General features: G+C 44.3%; 1 protein-coding gene across 4 annotated transcripts in view; it reads left to right on the top strand.

Annotated features, from left to right (window-relative positions):
* Positions 1-14,100, top strand: part of ITPK1 (inositol-tetrakisphosphate 1-kinase) — a 136,673-nt gene extending 122,573 nt beyond the window's left edge. For all 4 annotated transcript variants that reach the window (XM_084519945.1, XM_084519947.1, XM_084519946.1 and 1 more), the window contains 4 exons: positions 1,845-2,010; positions 3,861-3,928; positions 5,403-5,565; positions 11,250-14,100. In XM_084519945.1, the coding sequence (XP_084376071.1) occupies positions 1,845-2,010; positions 3,861-3,928; positions 5,403-5,565; positions 11,250-11,572 (720 nt within the window). In that variant the 3' untranslated portion in view covers positions 11,573-14,100. The remainder of the gene's footprint in view (positions 1-1,844; positions 2,011-3,860; positions 3,929-5,402; positions 5,566-11,249) is intronic.
* The last annotated feature ends 403 nt before the right edge of the window (positions 14,101-14,503 follow it).

Here is a 14,503-nt window from a genome sequence, read left to right as displayed (position 1 = left end):
GTGTCAACCAGGTAGCACAAGGTATAACAGAGACAGAGTGAGAATATCAGCTGCACGTACTCATTGAATGCACACACTGACTTGAACTCAGAAAATGCTGATCTACTGAGTCATTGTGCATGCTTGCAGACAATTATGTGATCCTAAGTGGTCTGCCAGATAAGGAGGAAAACAGAATAATAAATAGTCAGGTAGAGATAAAAATGTGCTTAGACTTTTAACTATAAATGTGTAGTCACTACATCACTTACCATGGCTATATTTTTGAACAACAAACCTGTTATATTTACTATTTTTATTACAGGAGCAAAGGTGTTAACAAGAACTCAGTCTGACAGTATGCTGTACAGCAAATGAGCAGCTGATCTTACATGTTATAAAGTATGAGTGAGAGAGCACTAAGTGGAAGAGTTTCTTTGTAAAATCCTTCCAGTGACTCTGACTAAGATGCAGCTGATCTCAGAAGGCACGAAAACTGACAGGAAGCATGTGGAAAGATAACTCACCTGTACCGTGCTGAGGCAGGAAGCTCCAGTTTTATTCTGTATCTTGCCATGGAGTCACTGTGGGACAGGAGTTCTTTTAGCCTCTCTGGACTGTCTCACATCCCAAATGAAATACTAGGCTCAAGGAGGCCAGTGAGAAAATACTGACACAGATGAAAAACTCATTTTCAGAGCTTAGGAGTATTTCTGGCAAGTGTTGGGCATCCTGCACTTAATGAGGTTGGTGCAGGAACAAAAAATGGAAGGTTAACTGTTGTCTTGACAGCTCCTCGGTGGAGGAAGGTGCTCTAACCAAGCATCTCTACCTCTGGGAGCCGGTTTTGCTCAAAAGAAGGGAAGATAAACGTTACGTCAGATTGTCTCACCTTGGATAGTCCTTACTCACACTGACCTGACTGTCAAAACTCCCTTCTGCCTCTGTGGATAATGAGGCCCAGTGTCACTGGAATGATGAAGAGAGGTCCATGTGCAGATAACTAGAGCATAGCTATTTTAGGGTTTGGAGGATTGAGAACAAACCTAAGTTTATCCTTGCTCAAGGATAGGGCACCATGTTCATGATAATTTAACGTGCATGTAAGCATGCTGGTGGAAGGATCAATGCAAAGAGCAGTGTAACATGCTGAAGATATGCTGGCTTGTACTCCTCTGCACCTACCAGCATCACTTCAGTTGTTTGTGGCAGCTGGTGTTCATCATTAAGGCCCTATAAATGACTTCCTTTTTGGCATATTTTTTCCAGTCCCTTCATGGTGACTATACATTTGGAATAATGAGGTGAAACCAAGCCAAGAAAATCATTGGCACAGCATTTGCTACTAGTAAGAACTGCTAGGTGCTGGAAAAAATTCTCTGATGATGTGGGTAAAATCTTGTTGCTTAGGACACTGCAAGTGGACTGCACCAAACCACAGGATACAGCTGCAGAGAAGAACTTGTATTGTTAGTATACAGACCTGCTCATTTGCACTTCTGTTGTTCTGGTGATACAAGCTTGTGTCTAATGCAGGCTTTGTTGGCAGTACAGGTCAAATGTTTTACCATTTCTGTTCTTCTAAAAACCTGCAAGTGCAGTAGCATCCTAACTAGAAGTGGGTAAATGAAATCTCAGAGAGCTGAGAAAAAAATGTCATTGAAAGTGAAAGCTACAGGGCCAGTTGTGCCTGGAGAGTTACGTGTCAGTGACATGAAATGTAATGAAATAGTACGAGCTGCTGAGAAGGGATTCACCCTTGGTCAATATATATCCAGCAGTAGATGTTCCCCTTCACTGCTTGGTGGAATATGTGAATTTATTCAAAGGCTTGTGCACAACTGTGTGTGTGTGTGTGTTTTCAGATGGCGATCATCTTCAACCAGGAGGGCCTGAAGGCTGTCCGCCCCCCTTGTGTCATTCAGAGCTTCATCAATCACAACGCTGTGCTGTATAAAGTGTTTGTGGTCGGGGAATCCTACACGGTGGTGAAGAGACCATCTTTGAAAAACTTCTCTGCTGGAATCTCAGGTACGTCAGGCCAATCTGAAATGAAATGTCAGTTCTTACAGCCTTGGCAATGAACATCTCCAAAAAAACCCTTTGAAAAAGCTGCTGAAATGAATGCATCTGGTTGTTATATACCATATTACCTCTTCTGTAGTATTTCACTAGGAAGGGAGATAACTCACAGGCTCTGGAATATATATGAATGACATTCATATAGTAAATATTTATGTAACAGTAACCTGAGTCTTACCTGTTAGAAACAGTGTTTTATGTCATGTGGAAGGGGGGAGACAGAGAAATTCTCTAATTTCACAGTAAGTTCATATGTCATTTGTTCCGGAGTTTGTTTATAAATGTGCTTTGGAGAGAATTTCCTGGATTCTATTGCTTCAGAACTTCCTCTCCCTATTTTTACCTTGATTATTTATGTGTGTTTAAATTAAAGATCACTTGTGCTTTCCCTAAATGAGCCTCTCTGTACATGTGAGGCCCAGTGCTGTAAACCCTAATGGGAAGCTTCCTTTGGTGTGTGGATACCAGCTGTGTTGGAGGGCAGGAGGAAGGGACTTGTCAGTAGGGACAGTGACCCTCCTGTATGTCTCTTCACAGCAGTCCCTGAGCATACGCAGGCTGTGAAGGTGCTTGGTGCCCCTCGGAGCTCCCAGGGGATGGAGTCCTGTACAAATCCAGCAGGTGGTGGAGGGAGGGGAAGGTAGCAAGCTGAAGGAAATGAACAAGTGCCAGTGTCTTGTCACTTTTCTCTGTTTCTGCTGATCTTAATGTGTCAGCGTGTGCTCACTATTGTGTTCCACACATGAGCACATACTTAGTTTACGTGAGGTTCAGTAGGATCCTGGTCAAAGGCCTTGTCTGTAGCTGTGTGTGGCATTTTAGGCATGCTGAGTGTCCTAACCAAATGAAGTAGGCCTGGAGCTGTGCTCACATCAAGTACCATGACAGTTGGTCTGTACTTTTGCAGGAAGAGAACATGTTAAGGCTTCTTTCTAAAAATGGCTTTGCTAATGTCTCATCAGTTAGTGTCAGACTTTAAAGTTGTCTGGAAGCCCACACAAAAAGAAGTTTTGTGGGCAGATTAGGACAAGTGTCTGGCTTACCCATACCACTGGGAGTCCCAAGGGGGCTGCACTACAGGCACCTGATGAAGCAGGTCCAACGATGAGGTGGGTTTGGTGGCTGTGAAGCACTCCCAGGAGCTGACTGTCTGAAAGCATAGGGCCTTTCTAGACAGGAGGAGAGGCAAGAAGAGCACATGGTGGTATTAGAAACCTCCAGGGCAGACGGAGTGGAAAGGAAGGTGTTGGTGCAATTCTCCTCATGGTACCACCACGGTACATTAGTGGCTTTGGTCACCTCAGGGTGTCTCCTGCATTCCTAAGGTGCTTCCAAAAGGAGGCCAGGTCCAGACCATAAAATTTCCTGCCTTCCTCCACAGCAAAAGTGCTCTCACTGTAAACTGGGTGCTATCAGTCTGATGCCTGCTGTGACAGCAGCTTTTCTTTTCTATTGCATGCCTTCCCGTGCCACATTGAATGTATCAAATTAGTAGAAATTTAACTTCATTATGAATTGACTTTGGTGGAGGAATCAAAACTGGTTTGTGTTAACTCCTTATAGTTCTATTTATCTATAAGCTGAGGTCCAGAAACCATGGTTGGCCAGGGCCGTGGTTTGCTGCCTGTGCTCACAGCCAAGTTGTATGAGCAGGCTTGCAGGTGGATGGTGCAGGGGACTGCCCAGTATTGATCAAGTCTGGGTTCCCTGGGCTGCAGTGCCACCTACTGTTCCTTGCACTAATTCTTGGGATACTAAAATCCACTATAAAGTTATTTACAACCTTCTTTTAATTCCAGACAGAGAATCGATATTTTTCAACAGCCACAATGTCTCAAAGCCAGAATCATCATCTGTCTTAACAGCAGTAAGTACACTGGATCTTTTTTGTTCTGTCACGGCTGAAAAACTATCTAGTCCTTTCTTATCAAAGCATCAGTAGCTAGCAACTCTCCTTCACAAGTTGTCTGCTTCTGTGTTGCAGGCTGAGGTCTGTTTGGTACAACGAACCAGCATGACTGTGTGTCCCTCTGGTATTCCTTACCGAGCTCTGGTGAGGAAGCACTGATACAGGCCTGTCTGCTGCTCACCAGGCTTAAACTCCCCAAATCTAATCTAGACAAAGGGAAGAGGAAGCTTCTGAATATAAATGTCTGCCCTTTCCCTGTCCAGAGAGCTTCATAAGCATAAATCAGCCTTTTAGGACTCAGTTCTGTGAGGAAAGACAAATGGTGAAAATTCAAGCAGAGAAATTGCATTGGGCACGACCACAGAGGGACAGACAGTAAATGGCTGCAGTGCAAGCTTTGCTGAGCTGCAACCAGAGGACCATTTCTGGGGGTCTTCTGAGTCCCACAGTGCAAGCAGGTGCTATGCCTTAATGCTTGCATTACCAGTCCTTGTAATGAGTTTTGTATGTATGAATCCAAACAAGGCCTAAGGTACTCAACTGCTGTGAAAGTCGCTTTGCAGGACTGGGTCCTTTAAATCTCTGAGTTTCCAGATTCCTTTCTGTTTCACAAGCTCTATTTGGGAGTACTTTTGGTAGTAGTAATGATTAAATTTAAGTTGTGTAAATGACTGATGGGCATGTTAAATTTTAAAGCTGTAATTGTGCTAGTCGTAAATCCTTCTGTAGGTTAATCTACTTTTAAACTTAGGGAGAATATACGCTCTGGTCCTATACATACATATTCCCTACATGCTTCTGTAGGCGTACATATACTTTTGCTGCATAAAGTCTTGTTTAAAACATGAAAAAATGACATCTTCCAGTCATAAGTAACCTGAGTTATTCTTAATAATAGATGTCTGTAGAATAACTTAGAGATGAAAACTCACATGAAAGATTAGCTGAATTAGCTGCTCTCTGAATTAGCTGCTGCCTTGAAGATACCAGCTGAGTTGTTCTGTATGGTTCAAATGAAACTAGTAGGAGTCTGTCTTACCAGTCCTTCGACATAGGCCTTAATCTACGTTGAAATAACAGATTGATATCCAGAGCATTTGCAGCACAGGGTTAAACTGGTCAGCTGGTTTTGTTTTTTAAGATTAAGATGTAGTACTTAAAATAGTGATTCTCCATTGATTCCTACGCTGACATGTCGTTCAAGGAACTGCACTGATACGAAATAACAAGCTAGGTGCTCTAGAGATGGTGAACTTCTGGTACACGTAGGATTCCGAATTACGAAATAAGTTTCTCTTTGTTTCTTTCTGTTTCATGCCACCAGTTCTCTGCAATTAGATTTGGTGGATGTACACCTGAAAAATGAAATTTGATCTTTCCACTGAGAAGACTGTTTCAGAGTCCCTTAGTAATGTGTCTTTTTCCACTATAGCTGGATAAAATCGAAGGAGTATTTGAGCGGCCAAACGACGACGTCATCCGGGAAATCTCGAAGGCACTGCGACAAGCTCTGGGAGTTTCCCTCTTTGGCATTGATATCATCATTAACAATCAGACCGGGCAGCATGCAGTCATTGATATAAATGCATTCCCAGGTGAGAAAGGCCCTTCCACTCATGCTTTGCCGAAGCCATGCAGTGTGTGCTTAGTGTGAAGTTTTGCTGCTGGTGTCTCACATCAGTGCTTTCCAGGTGGGGAAAGGGAGAGCAGCAGGCAAAATTATCCTGAGATCAGACACTGTTTAATCTAGCAAGGGCACAACCCTAATATAGACGTGGAACAGGCTACTGAAATAATAGCTTTTAGGAGATACAGTCAACGTTTAGTTACTGGCTGTAACTTGACTTCCATGTTCTTCCCTGGAGTTGCCCAGGAACTGGAGCATGGACTGTGTGCAGGGACCTGACCTTTCTAGCCCTGTCTCTCATTCTGAAGATGAAGAGAGGAATAATACATGATATTTTAAGAGAGCCTCTGAGATTATTTTTCTCCAGACTTTGAGCCAATAAAAGTGTTGAGGGGGTGAAAGCAGCAAACTGTTCCCTAGAAAATTTATTCCTGTGCAAATTGATTCCCCATGAAAACACTTTTTGTGCACAAAAGCAGTACCAGGAATCTGAGGAAGATGATAAAATTGCAGGTTCACAGAAGCTGCTATAAAGGTTTAAATATCCTTGCATATTATCATAGGTGAATCCTGGAGTAAAACAATAGAATATACCTTGTGAAAATGGGTAAATTTGTCCTCCTCTTTGTTAGTGCAATATATGTCTTGGAAACAGCTAAACAAGCTCCTTGACCACTGGAATTGTTAGAAGGAGTTATAAGTGTGTATAATAGGAAACAATAATGCTCTGTCACTTGTGTTGGATTCTTGTCTATCACAAAAAAAAAGATTATCTCATCTAATGGTGTTTTGCATGAGTTTTTTCTCTTTGAGAATCTTGTATTGTTACCTGAATAGTCTTGTTTGTTTCCAGAGATACAGGCAGACTCTCACATAGTTTAAGCTGTCCCTGAAGACTGAATTTTCAGTGAGGCTGAGGTATCTTTACCCTAGAAACTCTGCCCTGATCCACCAGTCCAAGTCCTCAGTCCCAGTGCTGCCCTGTTGTGCCTTGCCTGTCTGTCTCTACAGTGACTGGCTTCCTTTTTCCTCCAGCCCTGCTGTTCTAAGGTCACTTTGCTGCTTGGTTCTACCATATGGTGTTGATGCAGTCTGCAAATCTATGAAAACTCTTCTGTCAAGAGCAGTGAAACAACCTAAATTAGGTGTCAGATGGAGCCAAATCTGTTTTATGAATGGGTGTATATTTCAGACACTGGGTATTGAAGTCAGCAATGTAAGACATCCCCCTGCAATCCTGAATTTTGCATTCATTTTTTGCAGTCTGTTGATGGGGTAATGTTTTATTTGCGAGTATTGTTCTGGATTTGGTACTTTGCACTGACTGAACTTCACCTTTTCTTGAAATGGTGAAAAGCCCAGACTGGGGGGCAGCTAGTGGCAAACTTAACTATTTAAAGAGGAGTAATGTCTCCTTGTAATGCTCATGCTCTGCTGTGCTTCTACCCTAAGGCAGTAGTTTTTGATACTCAACCCAAATCCTGCATTTCAGTCTGCACAATAATTGGACCTTGAAGAGACGTCATCTTAACAGAGCCCTTTCAAGATACCTGAAAGCACAGGATAGGTTCTTGTGGACAGTTCTACATTGGGTCTCACACAGGATTTTTTTTTGGTTTTGGGGTGGTGAACACGTGGGTAGTGAAGGTATCTACTGGTTTTATCACCATGGAGTAGAGTGTTAAAGACCAGTTGGAGAAAGTCCAGAGGATAGCAGCAGGAACAAGACATGTGGAAGAGAGAATGCTGGGGGTCTTAAAATCTGTAGAAGATAGCAGAACTGAGAGCTGAGGTGCTTTTAAGGGCTGCTGACATCAGAAGAGAAGTAACAGGGTAAAATACAACAGCGAAGAAAATTTATATCTCAACATGGAATATCCTGCTGCTCAAAGGCACATTCAGGCCAGGCAGATGCATTTCACTCCAGGGGCCTGTTTGATTTGAGGATGAGCAGCTTCAAGGACTGACTTCATCAATGAAGTCAGCACCTTGTAAATGAGCAGCTGAAATGCAGCCCTGCTCAAAAGAGTCCCCAATGGGCTGTGTCAGCAGTGGGATCACACTGTTCCTGGCTCACTGCAGTCTCAGGAAGGGCCTTTCCCTCATTCCTCCTGCTCAGGTCATCCTGTCCTGCAAGGATTGCAGAAGAGCCAAATTGGAGCCAAGTTAGACCCCCTGGGGACCTGTTACATTACAATGCACCACGGCATTTTGGGGAGGGAGAGGAAGAGGTGCCCTTTCAGGAGCATTCAAAGCCTCTTTCATGGAGCTCAAGCTACAGCACGGGGCAGGCCTGACCAAAGCCATGTCCAGCTCCCAGGGGATTGGCTTCCTTTCTTCTGTCTTTTGTGTCTATCAGGTTTGAAGCTCATTTGAACCTGCCAATCCATGGATGTCATCTTGAGATTATGTAAAGTTAGAATTTAGAGCAGATGTGTCCTGGTTTCGGCTGAGGTAGAGTTAAGTTTCTTCCCAGTAGCTGGTATGGTGCTGTGTTTTGGACTTAGGATGGGAATAATGCTGATAACACACTGATGTTTTAGGTGTTGCAGTGCAATGCTTACATTAAGCCAAGGACTTTTCAGCTTCTCACACTGCTCTGCCAGTGAGCAGGCTGAGGGTGCACAAGGAGCTGGGAGAGGACCCAGCCAGGACAGCTGGCCCAAATTGGCCAAAGGGATGCCCCATGCCACATGAGGACGTGCTGAGCAATAAAACCGGGGTGCTGCTGCACCCCAGTTGCACATTGTGTCATTTGCTTTGTATATTCGTTTGTCATTAATATTTTTTCCCTTCCTTTTCTGTCCTATTAAACTGTCTTTGTCTCTGCCCACAAATTTTAGCTTTTTTCTGATTCTCTCCCCCATCCCACTGCGGAGGGGAGGGAGGGAGCGAGCGAGTGGCTCTGTGGTGCTTAGGTGCCTGCCACACAGCAAGGTGTACCCGTAGGAGGGTGTTATTTGTTATCTGCTTCATTTAGCACCAGCTACGCCTCAGAAAGATTTTAAAGATAAATGCCCAGAAGGCCTATTGTGTCTGCTGTTCTGTAGGAAACCGCCTGGGCTATATTTAGCTGTGGTTACCAGCTGAGACATTGAACTGCAGGCCTAGGCACATAGTGCATGGATTTTGTGTTGTGACCTCAGGTAACGGACAGAAGAGGCTCCGTGGGGCCCACTGCTGTGTTGCAGTGGCTGGGGATCCCTTGGGGATCTCACTGAGCCCGAGCAGCTGCCTGTCACCAGGACATGTGACCCTCTGGCTCTGTGCTTATATTTGGCAGCTGGAAGCATCAGATCCGGACGTGCTCCCTGTGTGCGTGGGCATGCTGCTGCCAGGGCAGGCCCCGGGCTCTCCAGTTCTCTCTGCCCAAGGTGCAGAAAACCAGAGTGGGTGCCAGGCCAAGGAAGGTCTGTTCCAGTCAGGTGTGCAGCATCTCCAGCACTAGCGTAACAGTGCCCACAGGCATTTCTTGACTCTGCAGAGCTCAGAGGTGCAGGGTACCTGTTTTCATTTGTGTTTGCTGGGTGACTTCCTTCCTATCCATGCCCTGCCAGAGGACTCTGGAGACTTTTTGTCATAGCAAAATTCAGCCCTGAAGATCTTTCTTTTTGAAAGATCTGCAGCAGCAGCCCGTGAAGAGAGTGAGGCAATACCGACAGAATTTGCAGCCTTCCCCATATCGTGACTCAAGAGTTGAGACACCCTGGTTCTCTTCCTCCCTTCCTTGTATATATTTTTTTAATGGTGTGAACTTTCTTCTCAGTGACCAAGCAGAATTATTTGGGTCTTTCCACCCAGTGTGCAGCAGGCCAGCACAGAGGAAGCTTGCCTCAAATGTATATATGCGTCCTTACTCTGTAGCATCTGCTGCTTTTGGGACTGGATAACTAGCCACCTTATTCCCAGTAAATATTTAATGTAACTTCTTTGTGAGTTTGCCGTGTGCCCTCAAACAAGGCTGGCTTGTTTTCACCAAGCAGACATGAAACACTCTAGGGTACTGTGGGTCTCCTCGCTGAATATTAAAGCTGTTACTATGGAGATGGCTTATTCCCAGGGAGCTGGAAGCACTCTGAGTAGATTTGAAGGCTAATCCCATGGCTTTTACATAAGCAAGAAAGCGTAACAAGCACCTCTGTCAAAGAGGTGGAGATCTTGTTCTGGCTCCCCTGGCTGGCCACGAGAGCCCCGGTTGTCCCTGATGGATGGGTTATGGGGGGGGCACTGGGAAACTTGAAGTTTTTTAATGGCTGATTTGTTTGGGGAATTTCTTGAAGGGTCTTTGAGAAAGGAAAACGGGGAGCTGTTGTCACACAAACCATATGAGACCTGTTACAAAGTACCTAGGAGAATTACAGTCGGGTGCAGTAAAATCCAAAGCAATGTAGCAGCCTAAATAAGAGTTAATTGGTTAATGTATGAGATATAAATACACCATGAAACCACCACATTTATCTCAAGGTTAAATTATCCTCTTACCTTGTGTTTTTCAGGAAGTTGGTTTATTACTGCCAAAGGAATTTGGCTTTTACAGGAGAAGGGAGATTAAAGCTGAATTATTTATGGCTCTGAGGGACTCTTCTGCCCTGCGATCACGTCACTAAAAGTGTTTTAAAATATACATTTACTTTGTGGTCTCTGGTTCTGCTCATGTGTTTATCTGTTTGAATGTGTGCTATTCACATGGAGCTTTTAAACTGTTATTTATTGCTTCAGTCCCCTGTACTAATATTGGGTCACTTGCAGAATACTTCTATAGACATGTTAAAACAATCAGCCTAGCCCATCAAATACACTGCATGTCGTGTCACCTCTAAATACTAAATCAGATTGATGCCAATTTCCGTTAATGCAGTCATAGTTATGATCTATTGCAAAACACTGTACGGACACAGTGTGTGTCTCATTCAGTTTTAACATGAATGTAATGATAAAACTGCTCCCATACCAGAGTGTTTAAAATGGAAGCAGAAGCTCTGTACACCTGCCACCCCCCTTTTTATCACGAAAAATGTAGTGTCTTCAGGTATTTGACCAACTTTTTAAACCAGGAAATAGTTGTTAAATTGCAGTGCAAATTGTCTGAAATCTCGTAACAGAACCATGCAGAAATATGGTTTCAGTGCTGAAAACAAATCCTGGTGTTTCTACCAAATACTGTATCATCGACATATGCATAGTGTCCCCTGAGTGTTTTTTTTCAGATATTGTTCTAGTGGGGAACATGTTTTAAGTGCCAAGGCAGGTTAGATTAGACAAGCATCACACTGCTTCTTTCCCACTGCCTTTTCTGTAGGGTGTAAAGCATGCTGAGCTGTTCTCTGAGGTTTCCCTAACTGGGGATGTTGTTGGGAAATTTTAGAGAAGGTCCAGACCCTCAGGGAAAATGCTTTAGAGCCAGTCTCTGCAGTGTATGCTGGAACAGGATGCAGAAGATCAGTGTTACACCGCAGAGCTTGTAAGTTAGGGAAAAACCTGGACTTGGATTGCTTTCAGTCACAGGGACATCATGGAAAAAAAGTCATTTTATGATAAGCTGCAGGGCAAGGAAAGCCCAAGAAATAAACTAGTAGAAGAAGCCTTTCAGAGAACTTACGGAAATGCTTTAATTGCCTTTTTTTTTCTCTGCTTTGTTTTCTCCCTTTTCAGGTTACGAGGGCGTTTCGGAATTTTTCACAGATCTCCTGAACCACATAGCTGCTGTCCTGCAGGGTCAGGCACCCGAGGTGACCCAGCTAAACCGCAGCAAGCTCCTGGCTGAGCAGACCGGTGGGATCATGGACGAGCGGATATGCTGCGCGGGCACGGGCTGCCTCAGCGTCATGGGAAAAGACTCCTCCTGGATTGTGGAAAGCGAGACCAACAGCTCAGTAAAACTGCAACACCAGAGACTAGGCTGCAACTCGGCAGTGTCCCCCAGCTTCCAGCAGCACTGTGTCGCTACATTGGCGACAAAAGCTTCCTCCCAATAACTCGCCAGTTCCATGGACTGAGGAGAAGCCGCAGGGATACAAATTGTGGTCCCAGAACCAGATCAGGCTGTAACAGTACAATTGTGAAAAAAGGAATACAAAACGCAACACAAAAAAAAAAAAAAGGCAAAATAATTCAAAAAAACAAACAACTTCCATTTGATTTAACCTGATTTGCTGATGAAATGGACTGAGAGGGAGAGGGTGGGAAAGTGATTCAGATCCATTTCATCAGATTCCAGTTGCAAATCTGTAGTGAGTTTACACACACGTGGGTTTTAACACTAGACCTTTCATTGTGGGAGGGTTGCTCTTTCGTTTCTATTGTTCTTTGTAATCACTGGTGACCAGCATTTTAAAATCGGACCTCATGGTTTCAAGAAGATAATAATGTTGAAAGGAATGTATGAATGTAACAGTGCTAGAGATTTTTGCCTAAAATGCTCCCCATTCCCCTTTTCTAGGTAGGCCATTGCAAAAGAAAGCTAAGACAGCTTCAGTGTCCCTAAACCAAATCTCCTGAAACATATTCGGGGTGTTGCCAGGTAGCTTGCCGTGGGCCGCGGCAGTCGGAGTGGAACCGAGCAGCCGGGCTGTTGGGTGCTCAGGGTGCACAACTGATGCGGTCGCCCTGGTCCCAGCTCCGCAGCTTTCCCCCCAGGCCTCACGGCTCCAGTCACTAGCAGCTTCCAGCTACACTTGCCAACAGCGAAGTGTGTCCAGGCAGGCCGGAGTCTGAAAAAAAGGGTGCAGATAGTTAGGTTGAGTGATTTAGTTGATCAAATATCATCCTTTCAATCGTTTGCTAGCAGTGAAATCCTAGAAGAGCAGCTCATCTCTTAGCAGGGCGTTTAATTCTCCCTCGTGCACTTGGGAGGGCTCTGGGACAGCTCTGCCAGCAGGCTGCAGAACAGAGCCGGGCGCTTTCCTTGGAGCAGCACCCCTGGTCTGTGGATCCAAGGGATAACACAGTCACTGCCTTTTATTTTCCTCTTGCAAGGTAAACGTGAGCAGAACCGTGTACCTGTATGAGATGGCAGGACGTGACAGTCCTAGCTGAGGGACCACGTCCTTGTGTTGCTGGCTGCCAGGGGATGCTGTGTGGTAATTTGCAGGAGTGCTTGGTGCGATGTGGAAGCTATAGCACAGCCTCATCGCATCTCTTGAGATGTGCAGTAAACCTACAGTGTTCCCCCCTGCTGCACCTTCCAGCAAGGCAGCATCTTCTGCTGCTGAGAATTTCTGCAGCTTTTGCCAATTCTGAACACTAAACTGGAAGTATCCAAGTCTGTCAGTGCTGAGAACGTAGACACTATTTTGGTAGACTGAAATGGCCTGTCCTTCCCTCTACAAGCCCTAAAATACTTCTGAAGGGGGTGGTATTAAGAAAATGTCCTTAGTTCAGCTCCTAGCTTACAGATATGGTAATCTCCGTCTTTCTATAGCAGGTATGTGAAAAGCACCCATCACTGCAGCATTTAATACCACTTTGTTCAGTGTCATGTACTAGATGCCTGCTCAGAAGGAAAGGATCTAGAGTTTGAAGCCTGGGTAGACCACAGAGAGAGGAGTAAACTGTGTGAATAAGTCAGCGCCCTACCTGATGGGACCAGTCCTGGAGGGGATAACATTTTGGCGAGTGTTGTGTAGCAATTACTTTGTGCAAACCGTATTTTCCCTGGGAGAGATTGGGTTTGCTCCCCAAGTGCCATTCTAGGGGAATTTCTGTAACCGGGACTGGATATCTGTGGGTGATCTACACAAGAGATTATCCCACCGCTAGAGGGGTTACGAACTTTCAGATGTTCCTGTAAGGACTGGGAGGACCTGGTCGGCGTGGTGCCTGTCGGATCCCAGGGTGCTGCAGCTCAGCTGTGAGCCGGGCGCCCCTCACAGCCCTGGTGTGCTTCAAGGCTGCCGAACCCTGCGGTGGCTGCAGCTTGCAGGTCTGCTGGTGTGCGTGGGTCAGGTAGATGTACATAGGCAAGGGTTTGTACAAGTATTCCTGGTAGACCAAACCTTTCGTAAAGCCATGACTGAAATAAAATTGACATCGACAGTTTGGGGTTTGTTTTTGTTCGTTTGAAATAAAAAGTGTTTTTATGTTGCGCGTGTAACAAAAGATACCCTCAGGAAGGAACTTGCCAGTGCTTATTTTTGTATGGTACTTTCTTGTAACCAGCTGGTGGAGTGTTTGTAGACTTGCCTTTTGCTCCCTTTATTACAATGGCTTGGGGTTGGGCTTTTTTTTGTTGTTGTTTTGATTTGTTTTGTTTGTGTTTTTAATTGGGTGGTGGGGAAGAAGCGATGATGTTAAAACTGGGTTGGTAACTCAAGACCTTTCAAACCAAGTATGTTTACATGAATCTGAGCGTCGGATCCAATTGAAATGTCTGTATGCTGTTTCCTAGTTAGAACATCAAATAAGAATTTTATTTTCCTGGCTGCCTTCTGAATTTTGGTTGGCCTATTTTGCACTGCTTTATTTCTCCAAAATAAACTACTGAAATATAATTGTGCATTTTAAACTTGTTTACAAATGATTGTTAAAAGTTTATTTTGTAATTCTCTGAAGGCTTACAGAAATGCTATATTTAAATATTACTCCAGACCTTGGCTGTAATTAGAAAACAAGTTTAGGTCATTGGTGTGATCAGTGACATTTTTCCCATAGTCTGTAATTTATTTTTTATTTATCAAATGTATTGGTATCACTTTAATTTACCAGGTGCAAGTATGCAGGTACCTGTTGTGATGTGGCATTACAATAGAGTTGTCTCATAAATTACCATGCGATTGCTGTACTACTCTATTTCCTTGCAGAAATTATTGTTATGGCTAAGACTATACTAGATTGTTGCTGAATCACATGGGCAGATAGGGAGACCAATTTTTAAAAGCCAAAACTGTAAATTACCAGGTGTTCAGACG

The sequence above is a fragment of the Aythya ferina genome (assembly GCF_964211825.1).
Source record: "Aythya ferina genome assembly, chromosome: 5".
Taxonomy (NCBI): Eukaryota; Metazoa; Chordata; class Aves; order Anseriformes; family Anatidae; genus Aythya; species Aythya ferina.
Note: the sequence above shows the minus strand (reverse complement) of the source record. Positions and strands in the feature narration are given on the sequence as shown.